Source organism: Ovis canadensis, chromosome 17 (genome assembly GCF_042477335.2).
Source record: "Ovis canadensis isolate MfBH-ARS-UI-01 breed Bighorn chromosome 17, ARS-UI_OviCan_v2, whole genome shotgun sequence".
NCBI classification, from domain to species: Eukaryota; Metazoa; Chordata; class Mammalia; order Artiodactyla; family Bovidae; genus Ovis; species Ovis canadensis.
Window position 1 is genome coordinate 66,364,940 of NC_091261.1, and position 24,099 is coordinate 66,389,038.

At 44.4% G+C, this 24,099-nt stretch overlaps 1 protein-coding gene across 4 annotated transcripts in view; it reads right to left on the reverse strand.

Moving 5' to 3' along the window:
* CCDC60 (coiled-coil domain containing 60) overlaps positions 1 to 15,358 on the reverse strand; it is a 163,782-nt gene extending 148,424 nt beyond the window's left edge. For all 4 annotated transcript variants that reach the window (XM_069557939.1, XM_069557938.1, XM_069557937.1 and 1 more), the window contains exon 1: positions 14,800 to 15,358. In XM_069557939.1, the coding sequence (XP_069414040.1) occupies positions 14,800 to 14,889 (90 nt within the window). In that variant the 5' untranslated portion in view covers positions 14,890 to 15,358. The remainder of the gene's footprint in view (positions 1 to 14,799) is intronic.
* Between the last annotated feature and the right edge of the window lie 8,741 nt (positions 15,359 to 24,099).

Consider the following 24,099-nt stretch of genomic DNA (forward strand, 5'->3'; position numbering starts at 1 on the left):
ATATACTGAAAACCAGGCAAAACATACGGATGGTGATAGACGTCAGGAAGATGATTACCACCGTGGGGGGCGGGGAGCTTGGGGGATTCTGGTAATGCTTTACATCTTGATTTTGGTGAAGGAGAATGGATCTTTTCCCCATGTAAAAACTCAGCAAACTGTATACATATCTATATACATTTCTATGTATACTTCAAGAAAAATTTTTTAAAGCATTTGAGTGAGAATAAAATGATTTAGAAAAAAAAAATCTAACAGTGTAAAAGGCTTCAGAACACACAGGTGAATATGAGAAACAGCAAAACTGGTCCTGATGCAAGGTATTTCAGTGGTGAGAGGCCAGTTTTCAGGCTTCTGCTATAAACCCAAAGTGTATTTCTCATTTGCATTTCCAAAAATTTAACCTCTGTACAGATACAGGAGTCCATTGAAAAACGGACAAGGAACCAACAGAGGAGGAAACCCTGAAGGAAACTTTGGGGAAAGGTGACCACAGTGTATGTACCTGAAAGTTGGTATTGTATTGAGAAGGAAGAGAATTCTCATCACCTTCCTCACTAGACTTTAAACAGAAATGTTCTAAAGATTTGGTGAAAGAGTGATATGCCTTCATGGCCAAGGTCTCTAGAAAGAAACATGGTGCTAGAAGGGTGGGCAAGGCTAGAAAATGAAATTTTGAATGAAATGAAGGAAATGGATATGAATGAACTAAATGGAAATGAATTAACAACTATGAATGAAATAAAAATGAATAACTATGCACAGTTCAAGTAATAAAGCAATGGGTGCAGTACCTAAGGAAAGCTAGACTTCCACAGAGCTTCAGTGTACTCAGGTATTCAAAAGGATTTCACCAAAGATGGCAAGGAGACCATATCCCCAGAGTAGACTTCTAGAATTAACAGAAAACCAATAGGCAAGGAGTGGAAATTTTAAAAAATACCACAAGCAACACATTTTTTTTTTTTTTTTTTTTGCTGTTTTGGCCATGTCGAATAGCTTGTAGGATCTCAGTTCCCTGACCAGGGATCAAACCCACGCTCTCAGCAGTGAAATGTAGGATCTTAGTTCCCTGACCAGGGATCAAACCCACGCTGTCAGCAGTGAAAGTGTGGAGTCCTAACCACTGGACTGCCAGGGAACTCCAGCGACACATTTTAAATAGGATTTGTGTTGTTCAGAGCAAGTAGATGTACCAGGAGATAACAGGTCCTCTCTTTGCAGAAGATGCTGGATGAATTCAGTCAACACACATTTATCACTTGTCTTCCATGAGGCTGGCACATAACAGGTGTGCTGCAAACAGTGGCTGTATATACTGAATACAAAGATTAATGATGGTCCCTTGTCGGTGGCCCTCTCTGTTGGTGGTGGTGCAGACCTGTGAGCAGGTGTGTGATGAGGGCTATGACCGTGGCACCCCACACAACTGAGGAGAAAAGCGACAAGGGAGGGAGTCAGAGGAAGCTGGCTGTGTGGAAGAACTGCCCGACAGCAACTAGGAAGAGAGTGTAGAGGACCAGAGCACATCCAAGTTCGGCACCTGCATCTGGCCGGTCCTCTCCAGAGGGAGGCTCCTGGGGACTATCTTCATCCCCATTTTGCACTTGAGAAAACTGAGGCTTGGAATGGAAGGTGGTGATGTGCCTCAGGCCATACAGCTGGGCAACTGCAGAACCAGGGCTCATCCGACAGAAAACGTTACCATCACGTTCTCCGGGTGCAGGCAGAAAGCTGCCGAAACACCCTTCAGGGTTTCTCAAAGACTCTGATTCTGGGTGACGAGTCCCCGGCTTCAGAGTTTCTGGGAAATGCGTTGGTCTGGGTTATACTGCCTCCTGAACATAAGAGAGGAATGCTTTGGCTTTGGTTCCAGTGCTCTGACGTCTACCTCTCCTTGAATACAAAGCCCAAGTCTGACTGCCTCGTGACCCTGGCAGAATCAGAAGCAGCAGCCGCTGGTGCATTCACGTTCTGCACACAGCTGTGCCATTTCTGCCTTGAACCCGCTGAGCCTTTGTGGCATCTACTCTTTCTTTAAAAAAAAATTCATTTGGGGCCAATAATATGCTTTGTTGAGAACCAGGCTTTGTAAAATGAAGAAATTAGCTGCAATAACATTGTGTGGTCTATATTAATGAGTTGTAACTCGATATCAAGTTCATTATCAAAACAAACCCTTCATTTGCCTAAAGGCTTGTGGCTCTCTGTCTAGCTGAAAAAGCAACCTCCCTTTGTGAAGGCAGGAAAAACAAACCTTCAGAAAGTGGCCATTTGTGCTGAAAATGCCCCTGACACACCCTTCACCGAAACTGCGTGAATTGTGGTCCTGTCATTTACGGCTGGAGACACCCTTGTGCTCTTTTGCTTTGGGCTTAAAACATTACCTGGACTGCTCCGCTCTGCTATCAATCTTACCTAACGATCTATTTACCTAAAGTACACAATCACAGACCAGCCTCCCATTACAATCTAGGGCAGATGAAAGAACATTAACGAAACCAAGAGCCTGCAGGACTGGATGGCTTGGCAGTTGGTCTGAACCGCTCCCTGCCCTCGGTGTCCAAGTGGCCAGGCTGTCCTGGGGTTTTTTCCCTTTGTCTCTTTTTCAACAGATGAAATTGCTATAATAATTAAAGGAGCTAAAAGGAAGCACAGGAGGAGCTAGCAAATACTGTTAGGCTTCAGGATGCAAAGGGGAGAGGGGTGGGGAGAGCGAGCAGAGAGGAAGGAGGGAGGAGGGAGCGAGAGGAGACAGACACTTCACGCTCAGCCTCCAAACCTGTGGTGAAGCGAAAACTGCTCTCTGTGGAGTCTGACATTCTTTGATTCTCCCTGAATCAGGGCTGGGGGCTTAGAGGGTGTCTGACCTCTGACCAACCTCCTCACCCACTTCATTAAGGGCCCTACCACGGGCTAAATTCAGGTCCTTTAGGTGCCAGAAAGGGCTCTCTTCCTTCAGAGGCAGGCAAGGTCTAGTTTCAAATCTATTTGCAGCAGGACCAGGTTCTAACAATAAAAAGGAAGAAAAGGGGCCCCTTTGTTTTGTGAGGAACCGAGAGACAGCTGCATTTGGACTGACTTCTGTGGACACTGTGACATACTCCCCCCCCCCCACCCCCGCCCCCGCAGGATGCTCCTGTAAGGTCTGATGAGCTCGGAAGGGCTTCTGCAATGGGGAGGGTGCGGGCTGGGGGAGCACAGTTCGGACCTAAATTTGGGGGCTTGAAAGTGAAGCCAAGTCTCCATCTCAGCAAATAAAAGAGTAGCAGCTCTGGGCCCCATGCAGAGAGGGGAAAACAAAATGGGACTTTGGAGCCAGACTGGTCTGGTTTTGAATCTCAGCTTCTCCATCACACAAGTCCCTTTCTGTGTCTGAGCCTCAGTTTTCTCAGCTATAAAATGGAGGGGACAACACCTTCATCATGGGGTTGTCATAAAGTCTCAAGTAAGACAAATTTACAAAGATAAATCACCTGGTACACTCCGAATCCTCAATAAATGGTAGGATAACAAGTAAAATAGGCTGTAGGACAGTACACACTGTCCTTGTATGGATCCAAGATGCCACAGACATCAGACTCCAAAAGAAGGTCAGAAAGACCACCTGGAAGGCATTTCCGAGGCAGCGGTAGGAGCACACAGGACTCTCCATTTGTATCCCCACGCTGAGAATATAAAAACAGAGTGGAGAGGGAAAGAGATTTGTGCAGTGACTTGACAGCAGCTGCTGGGACGCTTTGAATCGTGAACCCAAAAGGAGGAGGCGGCTGCATCCTTCAGCTCAAATCAAATGAGACCAGCTGCCGTGATGCTCAAGAGCATGAAATGTGACCCCTGCAGGTGGGGGCTGGCGAGCTGGTCTTTGATACCCTCGGGGAAAACCCAGAGGACAGAAGGAGGCTGGGTCGTGCTTCTAGGGCAGGGCGGCAAGGTGGAGGGTAGCTCTCTTAGCCTCTGTTTCCTCACCTGCAAAGTGCGGTAAATACTGCCTACCTCTCAGTGTTGTGGAGTGAATGGAATTGGTCAGTTCATCAGAGAGGAGAAGCAGATAACCTAAGGTCACAGAGCAGGAGAGCAACAGGACTCAGACCCTGGAATGGTCTGTGGCCCAGGTGCTAAGTCAATCAACCCTGATAAGGGTTTGTCTGGCTAGACTGGGAAGCTCAAGAATTAATCCTTTTACTGAGACAATTTAAATCCCAAGCCCTGGAGCTGCACAAAAAAGGGAACAAGCAGGGTTATTTGTTGGTTCGAGGGAGGGAGGGAAAAGGTGAGAAGACTGGTCAGGGTTAAAGAATCACCAGGCTGCCCATGCTAGCTCCCATGGGCCCGTGGAATGCTCTTCCACATCCACCAAGTTCATTTCCTACGAGAATGCCAGATTCATGTTCTCAGATTCCTTGGTATCCGTCTGCTTCCTGAGTTTTGAGAGAACTTTTTAAGAAGGTCTAAAAATACCAGAGAAGCAGTTTGATTCGCAGAAGACGGGATCAGCCAATAAGCAAGAGCAACCCAGGCGAGCGACAACCATGTGCTAATTGCCGCTTGGGCATTTGCTTCAAGGGCCCTTGGAAACAATACATTTCAGTCATGTTACCCTTTTGGCTGCCATTTCCTGAATGTATAAAAAAATGATCGGCATGAGAGTCATCATCTCTGGAAATGTCAGTATTTAAATGTTTTAATGCTTGATATTTTGGGGAGCCAATGGCTTCAACCCCTAAGTGGAAATATGAAGAGAGAGCATTCAGTGAGCACCTATTATTTGCCAGGGGCTTTCCTTTGTATTATCTCATTGATCCTCCCAACGACACTCCAAAGCCAGAGTTGTTATTATTTCTGTATGTGAGATAAAGTTACTGAGACACAGAGAGCAACTTGCCCCCAGTCACACACACAGCAAATGTCAGAATGTCATCTCTCTTTATGGGGCACCCAGTATGTGCTGGGGATGTACTGGTGCGTAAAACACCTACAGCCTTTGCCTAAGTGAAATTTACAGTTACCCTGGGGGATCTGATGCCTCACTTGCCATGCAGAGCTATCCTTGATCCTGAGAATACAGACTATTCTCATACTGAACTTAAATCCTGCACCAGGCGCTGTGCTAGGCTCTGGGGATAGACTTGTGAGCAAGGCAGGGTCCTTTCCCTTCAATGAGCTCCAAGTCTACTGGTGGGACCAGACAAATTAACAGGCAATTATGATGTAGGGTTATTTTTTCCTTTTGGTAGAAAATAAAAAATTCAGCAGGTCAGAGCTTGGATTTAGACTAAATCCATTTAACTAGATATTTATCCACATTATTCAAACCAATTAAACTGTTTACAGTGATCAACATCTCAGTCACACACACCCCAGAACCTCATTCCTCATTAGCTGGGCCTGTCTTCCTTGCCATTTTATCTAGCAGGTCTTGACAGTGTACTGACCCAGCATTAAAACACGTCTTTCTTAGAAATGCGACTCTAATTAGAAATGGCTGATAAACCTTCATTGAAATGAGCATTATTTAGAAAGATGTATCTAAGCCACAAACAGGGGTTCCCCCCACCCTTGTCCCTCCTTGTCCCCAGCTGTGCTTCTCTTCCAGAAAAGCTCACTGGCGTGTATTTTAGCAAGAGCTCAAGAAAATGCAAATATCCTTGTCTGTGGTCACGGGGCACAGTCACATCCTTGTTTACATCACCTACAGCTAAAATTGGCACTTTTCTTTTTCTGCTGGAGACTTCCTGAATATACTCTTTAAAAATGCGAATGACAGGTACTCCTTTTAGAGAGATACTTGTCTATTTCTTCTTACTGCAGGTAACCATCTTAAGAGCATAGAATCTCTCTAGTTAGTTGGTCCTGGATTCAAATCCTATCACCTACATGTCTGGGTATCTCTGGGCAAGTCACAAAATCTCTCCAAGCCTCAATTTTATCATCTCTACAAACAGGGGTAATGACAGCATTTGCCCCATGGGACTGAGGAGCTAACTTTAATAAAATATGTAGAACACAGTAGTGGCATAATAGATGCTTAATAAGTGGCAGCCATTATTTGCTCTCTGGAGTCATATAGCAAGGAGGATACCCCCAGACTGTGAGGTTAGGGTTCTCGGTTCTGCATATGAATATGAAGAAACTACAGAGGTGAAGTGATTTGCCCAAGGTCATACAGCTATGTAGCAAGAGAGCTCATACTCCAAACTGACCTCCTAATTCCCAGCAAGGGCCACCCCCATTCCACCACTGTTCAGAACCCTGGAAACATCTTGCCAAGGAAAACTACAGTTTCTTGTGGGGAGGAGGGAAAGGGGAGAAAGTTCTACAAGGAGGAAGAAGATGGAAGGTACAGCACCTTCGAAACCCAGTGTGACTTCCAAGTAGACCAAGTAATCAAAGGTGGAGCTGGAAAAGCCAGCAGGGACTAGATCATGCAGAGCCTTTTAAACCTTATTAAAGATAATCATCTTCATTTTGAGGGCCATTAATTGTTTTAACCAGGGAAATGACAATATCACACTTGTAATGAAAGAGAATGGGTTGGAAGAAGGTCAGATTGAAGGTAAAGGGGGCAGTTGGGAGGCTGGTGGAATAGTCCAGGCTAGAGATGGAGATGAGGGCATCCTGGATCAGGTAGTGACCTTGGGGAAGGAGGCAGTGTCCACAGAGTGTCTGCCCTGAGGCAGCTGATTGAACATAAGAGATGATGAAGAGGAGAAAGCAAAGATGAAGCTCAGGTTTCTGCCTGAACAACCGGGTACACGATGGCATCATTTATTTAAAGGGGAACGTCTCACCATTCAGCTGGGGAAAGGTACTTAGGGCTTGGGTGGTCCTGCACTGCCATGGTTCTCAACCCAAGATGACTTTGGTCCCCAGAGGACATTTGGTAATATCAACACATTTGTGGTTGTCACAACTGGCGTCTAATGGCCAGAGACCAGGGGTGCTGCTCAGCATCCTACAATGCAAGTGGCAGCCCATCGGCCCCAAATGTCAATGGAGTCAAGGTTGAGAAACCCTGTTCTGCTGAAACTCATAGTCTTAAAGGAAGTAAAACAGTAGAACTTTTCAGTTATTGAAAGATTTAATGGGAACTCATGGAGCTAAATCCTCCCTAATTTGAAAACCCCTCAGGATAGAAACTTGGGTAACTTCGTGTGTGGAGGAGAAGAGCATGGAAAGATTTACCTGCTGGAGCTCTGTGGAACAGCCTTTTGTCCAACAGGAAATCAAGAAAGGACCTGTTCTTTGGGGGTGAATGGCAACAAACTCTGCCTCACCCTGATGCATTAGAAAATAAGAAAATACAGCCACGATTCGGTGTCTTGTATCACCCCAAGTCCACATCCAGCCAACACTGAAGTTGCAGGTCAGATGGCTTCACTGCACCTTTCTTCCCATGATAGAACTTGCTTCTATCTCCAACTCTAATATATTTTTTACCTTTCTTTTTAACTTATTAGCCATTTTGATTCATGGTTATTTATGCATTTTCTCTCGAACAGAATTATGGATTTCTTGAGAGGAGCCCCCAGGTCTGATTCACATTAATGCATCCAAAACACCTGTCATATATTTAATAGACATCTCAGGGGGTCATATTGACCCTGTACTAGGCTGAAGCTGCTGCTGCTGCTAAGTCACGGCAGTAGTGTCCGACTCTGTGCAACCCCATAGACGGCAGCCCACCAGCTTCCCCCGTTCCTGGGGTTCTCCAGGCAAGAACACTGGAGTGGGTTGCCATTTCCTTCTCCAATGCGTGAAAGTGAAAAGTGAAAGTAAAGTCACTCAGTTGTGTCCGACTCTTAGCGACCCCATGGACTGCAGCCTACCAGGCTCCTCCGTCCATGGGATTTCCCAGGCAAGAGTACTGGAGTGGGATGCCATTGCCGTCTCTGCTGTACCAGGCTACAATGGGGCATTACTTTCCATTCTTTCTGCCACTGAGTTGCAGCCAGACATGGACCCCTTGAAGCCCCTGACAACACTGAACCCATTCCAGAAATCATCCCAACTGTATAATCTTCCCACTTAGTGAAATCCAGAAATCCCAAAGCACTTCCACACTTACAGGCAGATCTCCAAACAGAGCTAACTTTTGAGTTATTAAATACAACTCCCGATTGCATAAATTCCAACTTAGAAATATATCAGATCAAAATTGAACCTGCAAGAAATTTTTTCAGCAGAGTTTGAAAACAGGAATTCAGAAGGGAAAATGCCACCATCTCGTGATAGAAGGTATCCCATTACTGGTGATTATGATTTTGAATTTAACTGTCAGAAAGATCTCTGAGAAAAATATGTTGATTTGTTCAGTCCAAGAAAGGTTTAATTGGCTTCTGTCAGATTTTATGTAAGTGCTACTTGCCACTGAACCCCACGTGGATTCTGCAGCTTTTGAACTGAACAGATGACAGCTGAGTCTTTAGAGGCTGCAGAAATGCTGAAAAGGGGGTCAAGGATAGGTCTCTTTCTACGGTTGTGCAAAGGCTTATCTAACCAGAGATTGATTCTTTAAGCCCCCCTACCCTCCACTCTCCAAATGATGAAAACAGAAGGGAGTCAAAGGAATAAAGATAGTCCACTATCTTGCATCTCTTTTCATCTGACTCCCTATATTTTTCAGTTTCTGGAAGGTTGTCCCATGTGATTGTCTTTTTTCACTTCTAGGTATCCTCAACACCTAGAATTACACTTAGCACATATCTGGAGCTCAGTAAATAATAGCTGAATGAATGTTTCACTTGGTGACTTCCCCCTTATCCTGACCCTCTCAGCCCTTCAGTGGATTCTGTGCAGTTTTTAAAAGTACCACTATGGACAAAGGCCCTTGATATCCCTAAACAGCTGTGGTACAGGCTAAGAGCTGTCTCTCTCTCTTTTAGGTTACTGTATTGCTTGGGACCCCCCCCCCCAATATCTGATTTTTTGTGAAGTCATTTGTGCTAGTTATTGCTGATCAGTCAACCTGACCCTCATCTCCAATACTTTCACCTCTCTCTTGCTCCTGCTTTTCCACACTCAGGATAGGTACACACTTTCCCAGCCATTGTTTTTTTTCCCCCACCCCCAGCCATTCTTGCAATTAATAAAAGACAGATGACAGTACCCTAGCAGATGAGACATAAGATGAAACATGCTGCGAATTTTCCTGGAAAGCCTTTGTTTGCCTCATTAAAAAGACAAAAATAGTTCTTACCCTCCATTTTATCCTCTTTCTACGGGAATATGAATGTAATGGGTGGAGATGAGGTAGCCATTCTATGACCATGAGGGAAAAGGACCTGCCAGTCTTAATATTAACTAGTTCCTCCTCGAACTAATGCCAGTGGGCATATACCTCCAGACTTTTCACATAATAAAAATAAATCCACATTTGTTTCAGTTCAGTTCAGTTGCTCAGTCGTGTCCGACTCTTTGCGACCCTGCTTTTGAGTTTTTTCTCTTTCTTGCAACCAAGAATGATCCTAATTGATACATAAGGCTTTCTTTCTTTTTTTTTTTTTTTAGCCACTTCTGTCTCTCCATAGGATTCAAACATGACTAATGAGACTGGGCTGAAAGTTAAAACCAAGGGATTTAAATCATTCTTAAGGGCACTCCCTTTCCTACAACTAGGATTTTTGAACTGGTCATGCATTTCTGCCATCAGGATGAACTCTCTCCGGCAAGGCATCTCATTCTTCACAAAATTATGCTGATGGTGTTGCTGTTCAGTCACTAAGTTGTGTCCAACTCTTTGTGACCCCATGGACTGCAGCATATCAGGCTTCCCCATCCTCCACTATCTCCCAGAGCTTGCTCAAGTTCATGCCCATTGAGTCGGTGATGCCATCTAACAATTTCATCCTCTGCTGCCCTCTTCTCTTGTTGCCTTCAATCCTTCCCAGCATCGGGGTCTTTTCCATTGAGCTAGCTCCTCACATCAGATGGCCAAAGTGTTGAAGCTTTAGCATTAGTCCTTTCAATGAATATTCAGGGCTGATTTCCTTTAGGACTGGCTTGATCTCCATAAAAATATACTCTCACACAAGTTCTTAAAAATATGCCTAGGCCTGCTTCTTCCCTTCTACCCTTAAACTGGGACTTGGCATCACTAATGATGGATCCCAGTCTGCGACTTTACAGTTAATGCTCAGCTTCCTTCAGGCTTCACGTCTGGGCTATCTTCAAAACAGTGATGGAGGCACACGTGTCCAGCCAGAGAAGACAAAGGAGCATGAGTCATGATAACAACTGTCATCACCTACTAAGGAGTTCACTGTGTACTGGTGCCACGCTCAGTATTTCAGATGCACTGTTCTATTTAATCCTTTCAAAAGATCTACATGGTAGACCCTATTATTATTCAGGCCATTTCACAGAACCTCACATTAGGGTCAAAGAGCACATTCGAGCCCACCTTGTCTGATTTCAAAGGCAGAGAACTTACCCTGTCACTAAGCTTGCATCATATCAACTAGACTCTGATGTGTTTCTTCTGCTGCTCCCCTCCCAACCCCACCCCCCTCACCTCTCCATGCTCAGCAGCTGCCTCTTCGCAGATGAGACAAAGAACTCACTTCATGTCGTCCAGCATAAAGAAAGTGCCTATCTTTCTTCCCATGTCAGAAGGTAATGAACACATGCCTTCCTGGCACCCTGATTTATCACAGAGGGAGCCGACTGTCACATGGGTCTGCGATTAGACACAGCCATATTCACGGAGGCAAACATCACCAGTCCAGAGCTTCAGGGCAGAAAGGAAACAAAACAAAGCAACAACTCGAACGCTACAACTGTCTCCATGCAGCAACAATGGAGCCAAAGAATCCCTTGGGGAGAAAAAAGGACTCGTTGCTATCTTCCTGGCCTAAAAGTCATGAGTGATGATAAAAATGAAGGTGCAGCTGGCTGGGATTTTTTAGAACTGAATCTCAAGTGGTCTTCAGATCTCTTATTTATTTATTTTTCAGGGTAATCACTGATTCAGGGCAGGGGGCGTAGTCTCCGTGATTAGAGACTAGAGAAATTACCCAGTGCTGAGCCCACTTCGAACAAAGACCAGTGACTCACCACGTTACCACTTCAGGCCACAATTTCTCTTATCTGAACTAAGAGGAAAATCGCTTCATGTTGGCGGTGGAAATGTATCATGTTGGAGCCAAGGTTTCTCTTGTTGGAGGAAACCCGTGCTTGTTTGATTCCAGATAGCCCGAATGGATGGTGGGCTGAACTTCTGAGACTGCCCTGGGCAACTCCATTCTCACCATTGGGGTGGATGGTAGTGGCTGCGGGACAGTGATGCTCAGGCCAAGGTCTTCTCCTTAGATGGGACTGTATATAGCTTGCCTCCATCTCCCTGAATCTGCCAACTTACCTCTCAGCAGAGAACTAGACCCTGGGGCTCTTCAAGCCTCAGTCTATTCAGGTGCAAAGTGGGGATGGGGGCTGGTGGAGGGGGGGTTGTAATAACTACACTCTATCACAGAGTCAATTAAAAGATTAAGCAACAGTGTCATAATGGCCAACATTTCCTAGTATTTACTCTGCGCCAGGCCCTGTTTTAAGAGCTTTACCCATATTAATTCATCTAATCCCCACAAAACCCTGTGAGACCAGAACATTTTAAGCTGGATTTCCTCTATTCTAAGATGTGCATTTTCTTTACTCATTTCAGCATCTCTGAAACTGGGGTACTTCTTATAATTGAAAGTAGGGCATAGTTTAGTCAGTAGAGTTTTGTTTCTTGTTGGCACACACAGAAAATGGTGATGCCTCTTGAAATGGAAGATGCCTTAGATCAAATACAAGGTGCCCATTTCACAGAGGAGGAAACTGAGGCACAGAGAGGCACTGATTTGTTCAAGGACCCACAACACAGCTGAGTATCAGAGCTGGGGTCCAAACCCATATCGTTTGCTGAAGAATCTGCTCTTTTAATCACAAAGCTAGGATTCACTGAAGCACCCAGTCTAGCTCCTGCCTATTTCAGTGTCTGCCCAAACTAAGGATGCTTCTTGCCCCTCTGCCACCCAGACACAGAGCTTCTATAAAGGATTCCATGCCTTTATATAGTTTTTGCCAAATGCATCTCTACATTTCCATTCTAGAACATGGAGAGGGTGTCTGAAGTGCCCTTCTCTGTTCCAGTCTCTTCCAAAGAAAAAAATGTGGACCCGTGGTAATCTACATATGCTCTGCTCCCTCTCTCCCCCACGGCTAATCCCATTAAATTTCTCTTTTGCTTCCTTGAGAAACCAAGGGACAAGGGACAAGGAACTCCTTAAACAGATTAGGGCATCTGACTTAGGGCAGGCTAGACGGTTTCCTCAACAAGACATTCAAGCAGAGGATTTGCACACATTATTTACACTCCCTCCCTCCGCCGAAAAATCTACACGAAGATGCTGTGCAGAGAAAGGTTCTGTTGTAACATTAGTTATGATAAAGCAACTTTCAACCCTGGGAGAAGAAAAACGGCCAGAGGGCTTCAGGACACTTTTGGGAGTCGCCGCCAGGTGTCACCCACTACACCAGCACACAGCAGGAAGTGGCATTCCCATTAAGCCCAGCTGGTCTCACCTTCCTCCCCTGAGAAGCCAGATTCTTCCTCAAATCACGCCTCACTGGACACCTGGCTGCCTGGCATTTGTTGTGGTTTAGTGATCTAGTCACTAGGTCGTGTCTGACTCTTTGCAACCCCATGGACTACAGTCTGCCACGCTCCTCTGTCCATGGGATTTCCCAGGCAAGAATACTGGAGTGGGTTGCCATTTCCTTCTCCAGGGGATCTTCCTTACCCAGGGATTGAACCTGTGTCTCCTATATTGGCAGGGTGATTCTTTACCACTGAGCCACCAGGGAAGCAATCAATGCTTTATAGTAACTCTAAAAAGTTGAAATTTCTAAAGGTATTTCATGATATTTCAAATGTTAGCCAGGGACACCCTAGGGTCTTCATTATTTCCTAGACGGTGGGGTGTGGGCAGCAGGATTTCTGCGGTTTTGTGCCGGAGGTCTTGTTTATCCAACAGATGCCTAGAAGCCTGCTTCCCTGCTCTTGACCTTCCAGAGTCCTATCTACGCTCCTCTCAAGACAGAGATGGTCTTTTCAACCTCTGCGTCCTCCTCCACTTGCCCCAATGTCTCTAACCCAAGATGGAAAACTTGGTTACAGGACCTCTCTCTCTCTCTCTCTCTCACACACACACACGAGCCTGAATTACCTGTCCTCTGCATTCCCACTACACCCAATGATACATCCCTCCCATACCATTTATCACATTGCATTGCAGTGAACTGTTTTCTTTTACTTCCTGCCCCAACATACACACTACAGATTGTGAATATTTTCTAGGCAAGTTTTAAATTTTACAAGAGCAGGTATTCAGCACACAAGAGAAATTCAACATGTTCACTAAATGAATGAAACAACCATGTAACAAAAATCTAGGAAGTGCTAACGACCTAAGATGCTGTTCTTCAACTTTGGACATATCAGAGCATGCTCACAGCAATCCCAAGAGGAGGTCCTATGATATCCCCATCTTACAGACAGGCAACACTGGAGCAGAGAAGTTCTGTAACTTGCTCAAGGTCACAGGGCTGCAAAGAGGCAGATCCAGGGTTCAAGCCAGGCTATTTGGGTCCACTGGCCATGTGCTCACACTCACCGCTGATTCTGAAGTATCTGCTTCCTTCCCTTCTCTCATTGCTATGCTGGGAAGTTCATTCCCGGGGCGGGGGCGGGGGGGGGGGGGCTCTGCATAAAACCCATTTCCGTGTAGCATCTTGAAACCAGAGGGGACACTGGTGAAGACTGTATATTTCAGAGGGAACTCAGTAAGAGGGCTGAGCAATGAGGGCTGCACAGAGCTGTGTCAATCCTTGGAAAGTAGGAGCTCAGGAATGCTTTGGATCACCACATTAGCATGGGTGAGTTTTAAACTCTTTTCTGTGCCTTGACTTTTCTCAAAGCCCTCCTTCCTGGGGCAGGACCTTGAGCCACAAGATATACCAGTGTGGGTGGACCACAGAGGGCCAGTAATAGGCTTTGCTCCCCTCCCACTGTTCACCTACCTTGGCCAAGGTAGGGGTAAACATGGGGGTTTGCAGATACAATAACAAAGACACGTTTAACACAGACAAAACTGGCCTGCCCAGTTCTGATCATTAAAAACCAGAAACAATTTGATGCCCAGCACTAAACACATACTCATTTTTGATTTGTCTTTCAAACCAACAACAGTATTTCTTGTCCCATACATACATGATCAAGTGTTAGCATCACCCTAAACAATTTCCATATCTTACTGACTCCTCACACCGTTCTGCCTACTTGATGTTCCTGTTCTCATTTCATAGACAGGAGCAAATGAAGCCTCAGAGATGCTAAGCAACTCATCCAATAGCTGGTGAGATGCCAAGTCAAGCTTCAAACCCCAAAGTTTGACACTCTGTAGTCTATCTACAAAGAGAGAGGATGCACACGTACCCCGAGCACAGTGGATCTCTGAAAATAATTTCTGCAATGGCAAACCTACAATTCATCTTAATTTTTTCCTGATGTTCTACAGTGTCACTGCCGATTTATCTCATCATTTTGGAATTACTAGCTAATAGGATGGCCCAGCTCCCCGTTCTGGCTGGCATTTTCATTCTTCACGAGTAACCAACCACTGATAGCAACAGGGATGTGTCACAATTTAATTACACCCTGACTCTTCTTTCTCCCGATGTCCCTGGTTGGTCTGGAGGCTAATTTCTATTTTTCGTCTTGAAAACACGACTGCTTTCGCAAAGAGACAAGAGACTCACCTGTGTTAGGAGAGCTGAGGCAAAAAAGGGAAATAGGGCCCCGGAGGCAGGGGCACTCTGCATCTTCTTGGTGACTGGTACCTTGGTCATCTTGGAAATCCTTCAGGCTAAACTGTGTCCAGCAGGGAAGGTTTTGTTTTGTTTTGTTCCCCCCCCCAGAATCTTCTACATCAGCAGTCACTGGTGTCAAGGGCTTTCCAGCAATTTCTCCCTGACTCACAGGTCCTAATGAGACTCCAGACAGGTTTCTGACTGGGGAGGAATTAATTGGAAAAGCAAGTCTTCTGGGTTTCCTACCAACAAGATAAGGAAGCCGCCGCGGGGTGAAATCAGGCAAGCCCCGGACTGACTTTTTAGAAAGTCACAAACTTTTATGTTTTTCTCCGTTTTGGAAGGGGACAGCTTTGTCTTCTAGAAACAAAAATAAAATATGAAACTAAAAAAATAAAACTCCGTTGAAAGAGTCTGAGGGGGGCCCATGGAGGGCCCCCCGGAAATCCATCCTAGGATTGCAGCGGCCGGCCCAGTGGAAGAGAATGCCACCGCCGCTAACGGGCAGGCCCGGGCCCACGCGGTAGCCTGGCAACGGCGCGCCCCGAGGAGGGCTTCCTATTGGCTGGGATCAATAGGGGCGTGGTCGTGAACTCGCCCGGGCCGCTAGTACCGTGGCTGGGAGCTGGCGGCTAGCCAGGGAACCACGTTCTCCAAACTTTGGTTTTACCTTTCAGGCATGAAGAGCTTGACCCTTTCTCTTCGTCTAATTACAAGCGTCTTTTTCCTTCCAAACTCTGCCCTGTCCTGCCATAATTCTCTAGTGCCTTGAGTTGGGTAGATCCATGTGGGCCTTGAACCCCTCAATTATTTGACCGTGAGGTTTCTGTTTTATTCACCTAACAACTATTCCTACTCATCCTTCAAATCCCTCATAGACACAACACATATACATACACATAAATGTATACATGTATATGTTATGTGTGCATAACATTCAGTTCAGTTCAGTCGCTCAGTCATGTCTGACTCTTTGTGACCTCAGGCCTCCCCATCCATCACTAACTCCCAGAGCTTGCTCACACTCACAGTCCATTGAGTTGGGATAACATCCAACTATCTTATCCTCTGTCGTCCCCTTCTCCTCTTGACTTCAATCTTTCCTAGCATCAAGGTCTTTTCCAATGAGTCGGTTCTTCGCATCAGGTGGTCAAAGTATTGGAGTTTCAGCTTCAGCATCAGGACTTCCAACAAATATTCAGGACTGATTTCCTTTAGGATGGACTGGTTCGATCTCCTTGCCGTCCAAGGGACTCTCAAGAGTCTTCTCCAACACCACAGTTCAAAAGCATCAATTCTTTGGCGCTCAGCTTTCTTTATAGTCCAACTCTCACATCCATACATGACTGGTAAAAAAACCATAGCTTTGACGAGCTTTGTTGTTGGACCTTTGTTGGCAAAGTAATGTCTCTGCTTTTTAATATGCTGTCTAGGTTGGTCATAGCTTTTCTTCCAAGAAGCAAGCTCTTTTAATTTCATGGCTGCAGTCACCATCTGCAGTGATTTTGGAGCCCCCCAAATAAAGTCTGTCACTATTTCCATCGTTTCCCCATCTAGTTGCCATGAAGTGAATGAAATTAAGTGCTTGGAATGTGCTAGATGTTGTGCTGTCTTATTAATTATATTAACTCAGTCCTCACAGCACATCTTTAAGGAAGGTATTTCCTTATCCTGTTTTACAGACTAGAAAACTGAAGTTCAGAGAGATTGATATGCTTAAGGACCCACAGAAAGTGTGTGAACTAGAATTCAAAGCCAGACCTGTTTGATTCTAAAATCCAACCTCTTAGCCACATGAGCCTGGATAAGACACCTGACTTGGATGAGGCTTAGCTTCCATCGCTTTCACATGGGGAAAGTAGCTGTGCTACAGGTATCAAGGATTAAAGCAGATCATTATGTAAAGGCTGAGCACATGAGGAGGACTAGTTAAGTGGCAACTAGTATTATGTCCTGACACCCCATTCCCAGGAAGAATTAGTCATTTTTGCCGTACAGTGTTCATTTCACAGCAGATATTAATACTAATATTTATTGATCACAGGCTCTGTGCCAGGCCTTCTACTGAGCACTTTACATACATTAATTCATTTAATCCTTCCAGTAGCCCTATAGGGTAGGTTCCAGCTTGCAGATTGATTGTACCTGTTCTGATTTATGTGCTTTATCCTTGGCATTATTTCACACTGGATCAATCTGACTCCTTTTATCTCTAACCCCAGAGCGGCTAAGGATTATGACATCATCACAGCCACACAATGACCTCACCTTCTCTTTAGAAGGCATGGCTGCAAGATGACTCTCCATAAAATTCAAAACACCTAGCCACATAGTTCCAGATGCTGATGCTTGGAAGTAATTATTTTCCTGCCATCATCTAAAGACTGAGTCTGACCTTCCTTTTTACAGGAAGTTTTGGACCTCCTGCCTTCTTTGCAGGCAGCATTAAGCCATCAGCAAATACTTGCAGAAGGATGAGGACAAACTGAATTGTGTTCAGAATATGGGGTGGGGATGAGAAAAATAAGATAGAATGAGAAATATGTTCAGCCTTGAGCAGAACAAAGGGCTGTCTTCATATGGCTTGGAGGGACAGGCTTGGCAAAGAAGAATTCAACTAGCTTTGTATGAGCCCAAAGAATAGGAAGGTTTAGGCTCAATATGAGAAAATACACAGCAAAATATTGTTTTAAAAGGCATGAGTTCTGCTACCATATGACCCAGCAATCCCACTCCTTGGAATACACCTGGAGAAAACCATAATTCACAGAGACACATGCACCCCAATGTTCATCGCAACACTATTTACAATAGCCAGGACATGGAAGCAATCTAAATGTCCATCACCAGGGGAATCGACAAAGAAGATGTGATAATATATACAATGGAATAGTACTCGGCCATAAAAGGGAGCAAAATAGTGTCATTTGCAGAGACATAGGTAGACCCAGAGATGATCGTACAGAGTGAAGTAAGTCAGAAAGAGAAAAACAGATATTGTGTAATATCACTTGTATGTGGAATCTAGAAAAATGGTATAGATGAACTTAACTGCAAAGCATAGAGACAAAGATGTGGAGAACAAACTTACAGATCTCAAGGTGGGGAACAGAGGTGGGATGAACCGGGAGATTGGGATCGACATATATACACTACTTTGTATAAAAAAAAATAACTAATGAGGACCTACAGCACAGGGAACTCCACTCAGTGCTCTGAGGTGACCTGAATGCAGGAAGATCTAAAAAAGAGGGGATATACATATACATATAGTTGATTCACTTTGCTGTACAGCAGAAACTAATGCAACATTGTAAAGCAACTAGACTCCAATAAAAATTAAAAAAAAAAAGGCATGAGTTCTGGGGTCAGACTGACCCAGTCACTAAGCACCCTCAGTGACCATCTCATAGGACGATGAAGCGGAATGAGTAAATCAGGTGAAGCCCAGTGCCTAGCAAAAAGGAAGTACTCAATAAATGTTAGCTCATTTCTTTTTTTATTAACAACCACCTGTCAGAGCCATATTAGAACTGGAAGTAGAAAGGGTCTTGGAATAGAAAAGACCTGTGTTCAAATCCTGGCTCTGTCTGTCATTTACTGGTAATGAGATCTTGGTCAAGTTACGTCACCTCTGCAAACCTCAATTTCATCATGTATCATATATAAATAGTAATGGTAATGCCCACTTTGTACAGTTGGAAGGACTAAGTGAAACGATGACTGTATAGAGTCTAGTACCCAGCAAGGGCTCAGTACATGCTAGTTCCCTTTTCTATTCATGAAGGGGTATAGTCCACTGAGAGAGAATGAGCTCCCCAGCACTAGAGGTATTCAACCCAATAAGGTCACATTCTAAAGTCATGGGGTTAAGACTTCAACATAGGAATCTGGGGGAAGACACAAATCAAACTATAACAGTGAGCTGCCTCAGACTAAAAGCTCACAGAGGGTTGGATAGATGTTGTTGTGTTTCTCTCAAAAAAGTAAAATCTCCTTATCTTCTCCTATGAATTTTCTGTGGCACATTTCGGGTGCCTTGGCTAACAGTTTTGGAACCTCAGGGCAGGCCTGTTTACTGTCTTTGGGCTGAGTAGCCTGCTTATGCAAGAGGTTAACACCCATGTGAGTAGACATGAAAGCAACAGCTAATGGGAGTTCGTGGCTAATCCCTCGCCTCCTGGCCCCTCAGGTAGGACATCTCTGGAGCATGTTCTGTGATCCCCCAGAGGTCCCCTTCAGGACTGCCCTGGGGCAACCCCATTGCCTGCAGCACTTGCCTGCTCACCGAGGACCCAGCATTGGCTTCTACCCTTTCCTATTTCATTTTCCCACTCCCCTTCTGGGACTGCCTGGACAGCCTCCCAGTTATTTCCAAACTCTTGTTCTGCATCTGTTTCTGCAGAACCCAAGCTAAGTCAGTGTTGACTGAGATAACCAGGAAGTCAGACTTAGTCAGGTCTGGAAATCTTCCCTCTTTCTCATCTCAAGATCTGGATTTGTGACCTTCTTGGGTCATCTTGCCCCATCGTCAGCTTCTTCATCTATGCCCACATGGATAGATCTCTAGGTGTTTCTGGGTATTCTCTACATCCCTTAAACACTGAGAGGCCAACGTGTTTTCAGATATGCAAATACATCCCCCAACAATGAAATATTTGACAACTCAGATATGAAGTGATTGTTTAATTCTTAATTCCTGCTTGATTTATGCAAAATGGAAACTGAAAGACGTGAAGCGACAGGTATTTTATCCTCCCAATTTGCCCCAAAGAAAAGCATTTGAAGGGATTAAAAATAGATGTATCAAGTAGAAGAAAAATTTGAGAATGTGTCTGATGCCAGCTGGGGTAGCCCAAGTGAAATCTCCAAATCTGCTAAACACTTGCATTTCAGTCAGTACTACATATGTCTAGCATTAAAAACCTATTGGAAAAGTCATCATTTTCTGAATATCTTTAATATACTTGTCGGTGTTGCATCTAGCACCCAGAGAACTCCTTCTGGGTGTTTTTACTGAAATGTCAGCACTGGATTTACAAATTATGGGGCCCAGGGCAAAAGTAAAGCTTGGGGCTCCCACGACACCTGGTAACTGGCAAAATCTATTGATGACTTGCTGCCAGGATGAAATATCACTGGATTATGTGTATTAGCACTAACTCTACTGATTCCTGTATTTCATTAGATTAAAGAAGGATGACTACCTGCTGAATGGCCCCTTGGGGGCTCTTTGGCCCATTCGGGCCTGACTCCATTCTCTAAATTACACCCCAGGGGGAGAGCAGTGAATTTGAATCTTTGTAAACAAAGAGGAGAAAATGTAAAGTTAACCTCGCTCCCTTCCCCTTTCTCTTTATTCTGATTCACCAGACCCAGTAGCAGGGGATGTGGTATGGGCTACAGGAATATTCTTTGTGAATTTCCCCCACTGGGGAGCTAGGATATGGTGGAAGCTACTTCCACAGATAAAGCTTTCCATTCTTTCACGCTTTAGGGTGCCATGTGTGAGGCTGCAGGACAGATTGGAATAGGGAATTGTGAATCCCATCTTATCAAGATAGAAACTGAAGTTCCTGGGATCGAGCACTTTGTTAGTGGTATAGGTGGCCTGAGAATCCAGGTTTTATGTTTCTGAATTTAGTGGCTTCTTTCAGCACTCTGCTGCACTGGCTACATGCTTCAAGGTGTGTGTGTGTGTGTATGTGTGTGTGTGTCGCTGCGTGTATATTCACACGGCAAAATAACCTAGGGTTACCTCTGCAAGGTCTGCCAAAACAAGGGATTTCAGAGCCACCAGGGGCGGGGGGGCATGGGGGTGATTAGCTTCCCTAGTCTACTGGGAGATTTCCCTTTACATCCACATACCTCTCCGTGGGGAGGATGGATAAATTAGGAAATTTGGAGTAGAATATACAGACTACTGTATGTAAAACAGACAATAAAGACCTGTATAGCACAGGGAACTATAGTCAATATTTTGTAATAATCTATGAGGGAAAAAGAATCTGAAAATATCTATATCTATGGGCTTCCCTGGTGGCTCAGCCAGTAAAGAATCTGCCTGCAATGCAAGAGACTGGGATTCGATCCCTGGGCTGGGCAGATCCCTTGGGAAAGAAAATGGAACCCACTCCAGTATTCTTGCCTAGGAAGTCCCATGGACAGAGGAGCCTGGGGTGCTACAGTCCATGGGGTTGCAAAAGTCGGACATGATTTAGTGACTAAACCACCACCATATATATATGTATACATATGAATATGGGTGCCCGTTAAGTTGCTTCAGTCACGTCTGACTCTTCATGACCCTATGGACTAGGGCCTGCCAGGCTCCTCTGTCCATGGGATTCTCCTGGCAAGAATACTGGAGCAGGTTGCCATGCCCCACCCAGGGGATCTTCCCGACTCAGGGACTGAACTCACATCTCATATATGTATACATATGTCATATATATACATACATATATATAAATCACAGATATATATCTGAATGTGTGTATGTATGTGTGTGTGTGTGTATGAATCACTTTGCTATACACCTGAAACTAACTCAACATTGCAAATCAACTATACTTCCATTTAAAAAAAGACACATATACAAAAAAGACACCTTCATCAACACCCTCCCACCCTCATCCCCGGTAGGAGAACACTCCCCTGCCACGTATTCCCATGATTTCCAAGTGGCCACAATTTCTGTTCAGTACACTCTATTCTACTTCCTACCCGTATGAGTAGAATTCCATGTCCCCTGCCCCTGTAAGATACATTCAAGTCCTAAACCCCGGGGCGCCTATGAATGTGACCTTATTTGGAATAAGATTATTTGCAGTTATAATCATGTTATGATGAGGTCGTACTGGATTAGGGTGGGCCCTAAACTCATGACCGGTGTCTTTATAAGAAGAATAACATTTGGACATAGAGACAGAGGACACGCAAGGAGAACTATAGTAGGGAATAACAAATCTGACTCCATATTAGATCTGTGTCTTTTACGTCAACCTTTGTATTCTGTTGTTTTTGCTTCAAGTTCTTGCCTGGAGAATCCCAGGGACAGGGGAGCCTGCTGGGCTGCCGTCTATGGGGTCACACAGAGTCGGACACGACTAAAGCGACTTAGCAGCAGCAATCACTAAAGGGATGTTGCCTTAAGGTAACATAATGGTCCGTCTCCGAGAACCTGCCCCCTACTTTCAACACCTTACCACTTTGTACTTTACCTCTTCACCTCCCTTCTCTTTGTTCTATCAAAGAAAGCCCAGAGCCCAGTAAGGTAATTCTCTAGGACATTAGTCTGCCATCTTCTCAGACTCGTGGCTTGCCAAATAAAGTCGCTATTCCTTGCCCCAACACTTCATCTTCTGATTCACTGGCCTGTCATGTGGCAAGCAGAACAAGCTTGGACTCAGCAACAGAAGGGCAGGTGACAACAGAGGCAGAGGATGGAGTGATGTGTCTACAAGCTGAGGAATGCTGTGGATTGCCGGCTCTAAGCTGCCTTTTCCTAAACACACACTGCTACTTTCCCTGATCTCCTGCCCATTGGATCAACCCACCTAGAAGCCAGAGGGCATGAGAACCTGCTGGTGCCACGGAAGTGGGTCTGGAGCAGCAAGCAGAAGATGACTAGCATAAAGCACAACTTATTTTACACTGGAGAGCCTTTCTCACTGTTGGACTTTTGCCTAACCCATGCGCAAGCATTACTTTACAAAGGCACAAATAAAAGTAAATGCCAGTTCCCTTCCCCATTGTGCACACAGAAGCAAAGAGAAAAGTATAATCCTCTGAACAAAGAGAGAACAAATGGCTTCCTGTTCCAAGTACAGACTGTGGGCACCAGTTTCTTCCCTAGAGGGCGCAGTGTGCTAGGCAAGGCTGCTAGACTGATCATTATGAAGATGAAGTTGAAATGTCCATATGTTTGTTTATCCAATCCCCAAAGCATCTCTTCCCCCTTGCTGCATCCCCCCCACACCCTGCGTTTCTGAAAAGTGACAGCTAAGAATTTAGTTTACTATGCTGTTTCCTCTATCTCTTTCCCTCCTCCTTTTCCTACCTCTCTCCCCATGTTTTCACTATAATTTCTTTTCATAACTTATAATTTTGAACTCACAATTCAACTACCCATTCAGAGGCAATTTTCCTGCTTTTACCTTCTTCTAAGCATCACTGTTTAGACAGTCAGGATGGGGTGGCCCAATTTTCAACTTCCTGACATCTACCTTCAAGAGACTCTCTGCCTTCTCTCTCTGGCTTTGTCCTCTGCCGCTGCCTGCGTCCTGTTCAAGGACAGCCTCAGAAGTACACAACTATTTCTTGTCTGGCAGTCACCCGACTTCTGGCACTTTGGTAGAAACTGTCTTTCTCTTAGCTTCAGTGACACTTCTTTCTCAATGAAATATGCTCTTTCAAACAGGTGTTGAGGAATATGACATTTGGAATACATAATAGCTGTATTCTAACATATACCTTCATCAGACAGTAGCTAAAAGAAGAAAAGGAACTCATTGAAGTGGAAAATCCATTCAAAGGATTTGCATATCTGCCACCCCCTAGCCACCCCCACACTGTCCTACCCCTAAATATGTTTTCCAAGTTTCTGACTTTTGTTTGCAAACTTCTTTCTCCCACTGAACAATTATGAAATCAAAATGAACTTTTTTCTTCTTACTTCATAATAACATTTGTTGGTTGTAGGAAAATTACAAAGAATTAACCAAAAATAAAAGTGCAGTTATTACCTGGGTATATTTCTTCCAGATATTCTTTTCAGAAGGTTTCTAAAAGTATATTTATGTTTCAAAATAAGAGTAGGCTTTAAGAAATTTTTGACTGTAGAAGTAACATATGTATCTTTAAAATTAGATTTTAGAAAGCATACATATCTTATATATAGATTCTTTTTTTTAGATTCCACATATGACATCACATAGTATTTATCTTTCTCTGACTTACCTCACTAAGTATAATATTCTCTAGGATCTATGCATTAAAAAAGAAAAACACTGAGAATGAATTTTGTTTCATATTGTAAAAGTATACATGTGGGGAAAAACTACCACCCCTCTATCCAGCGATTATTATTTAGTCTTTCGGCATATACAAGTCCATATTTTTCCAGATACATCTATATCTATATCTTATCTATGTCTATATCTTATCTCTTGTTTTGACAAAAATTAGACTGTATTAAATATACTAATTTTTTAAAACCTACTGAAGTCTTTCCCTGTCAGCAAATAC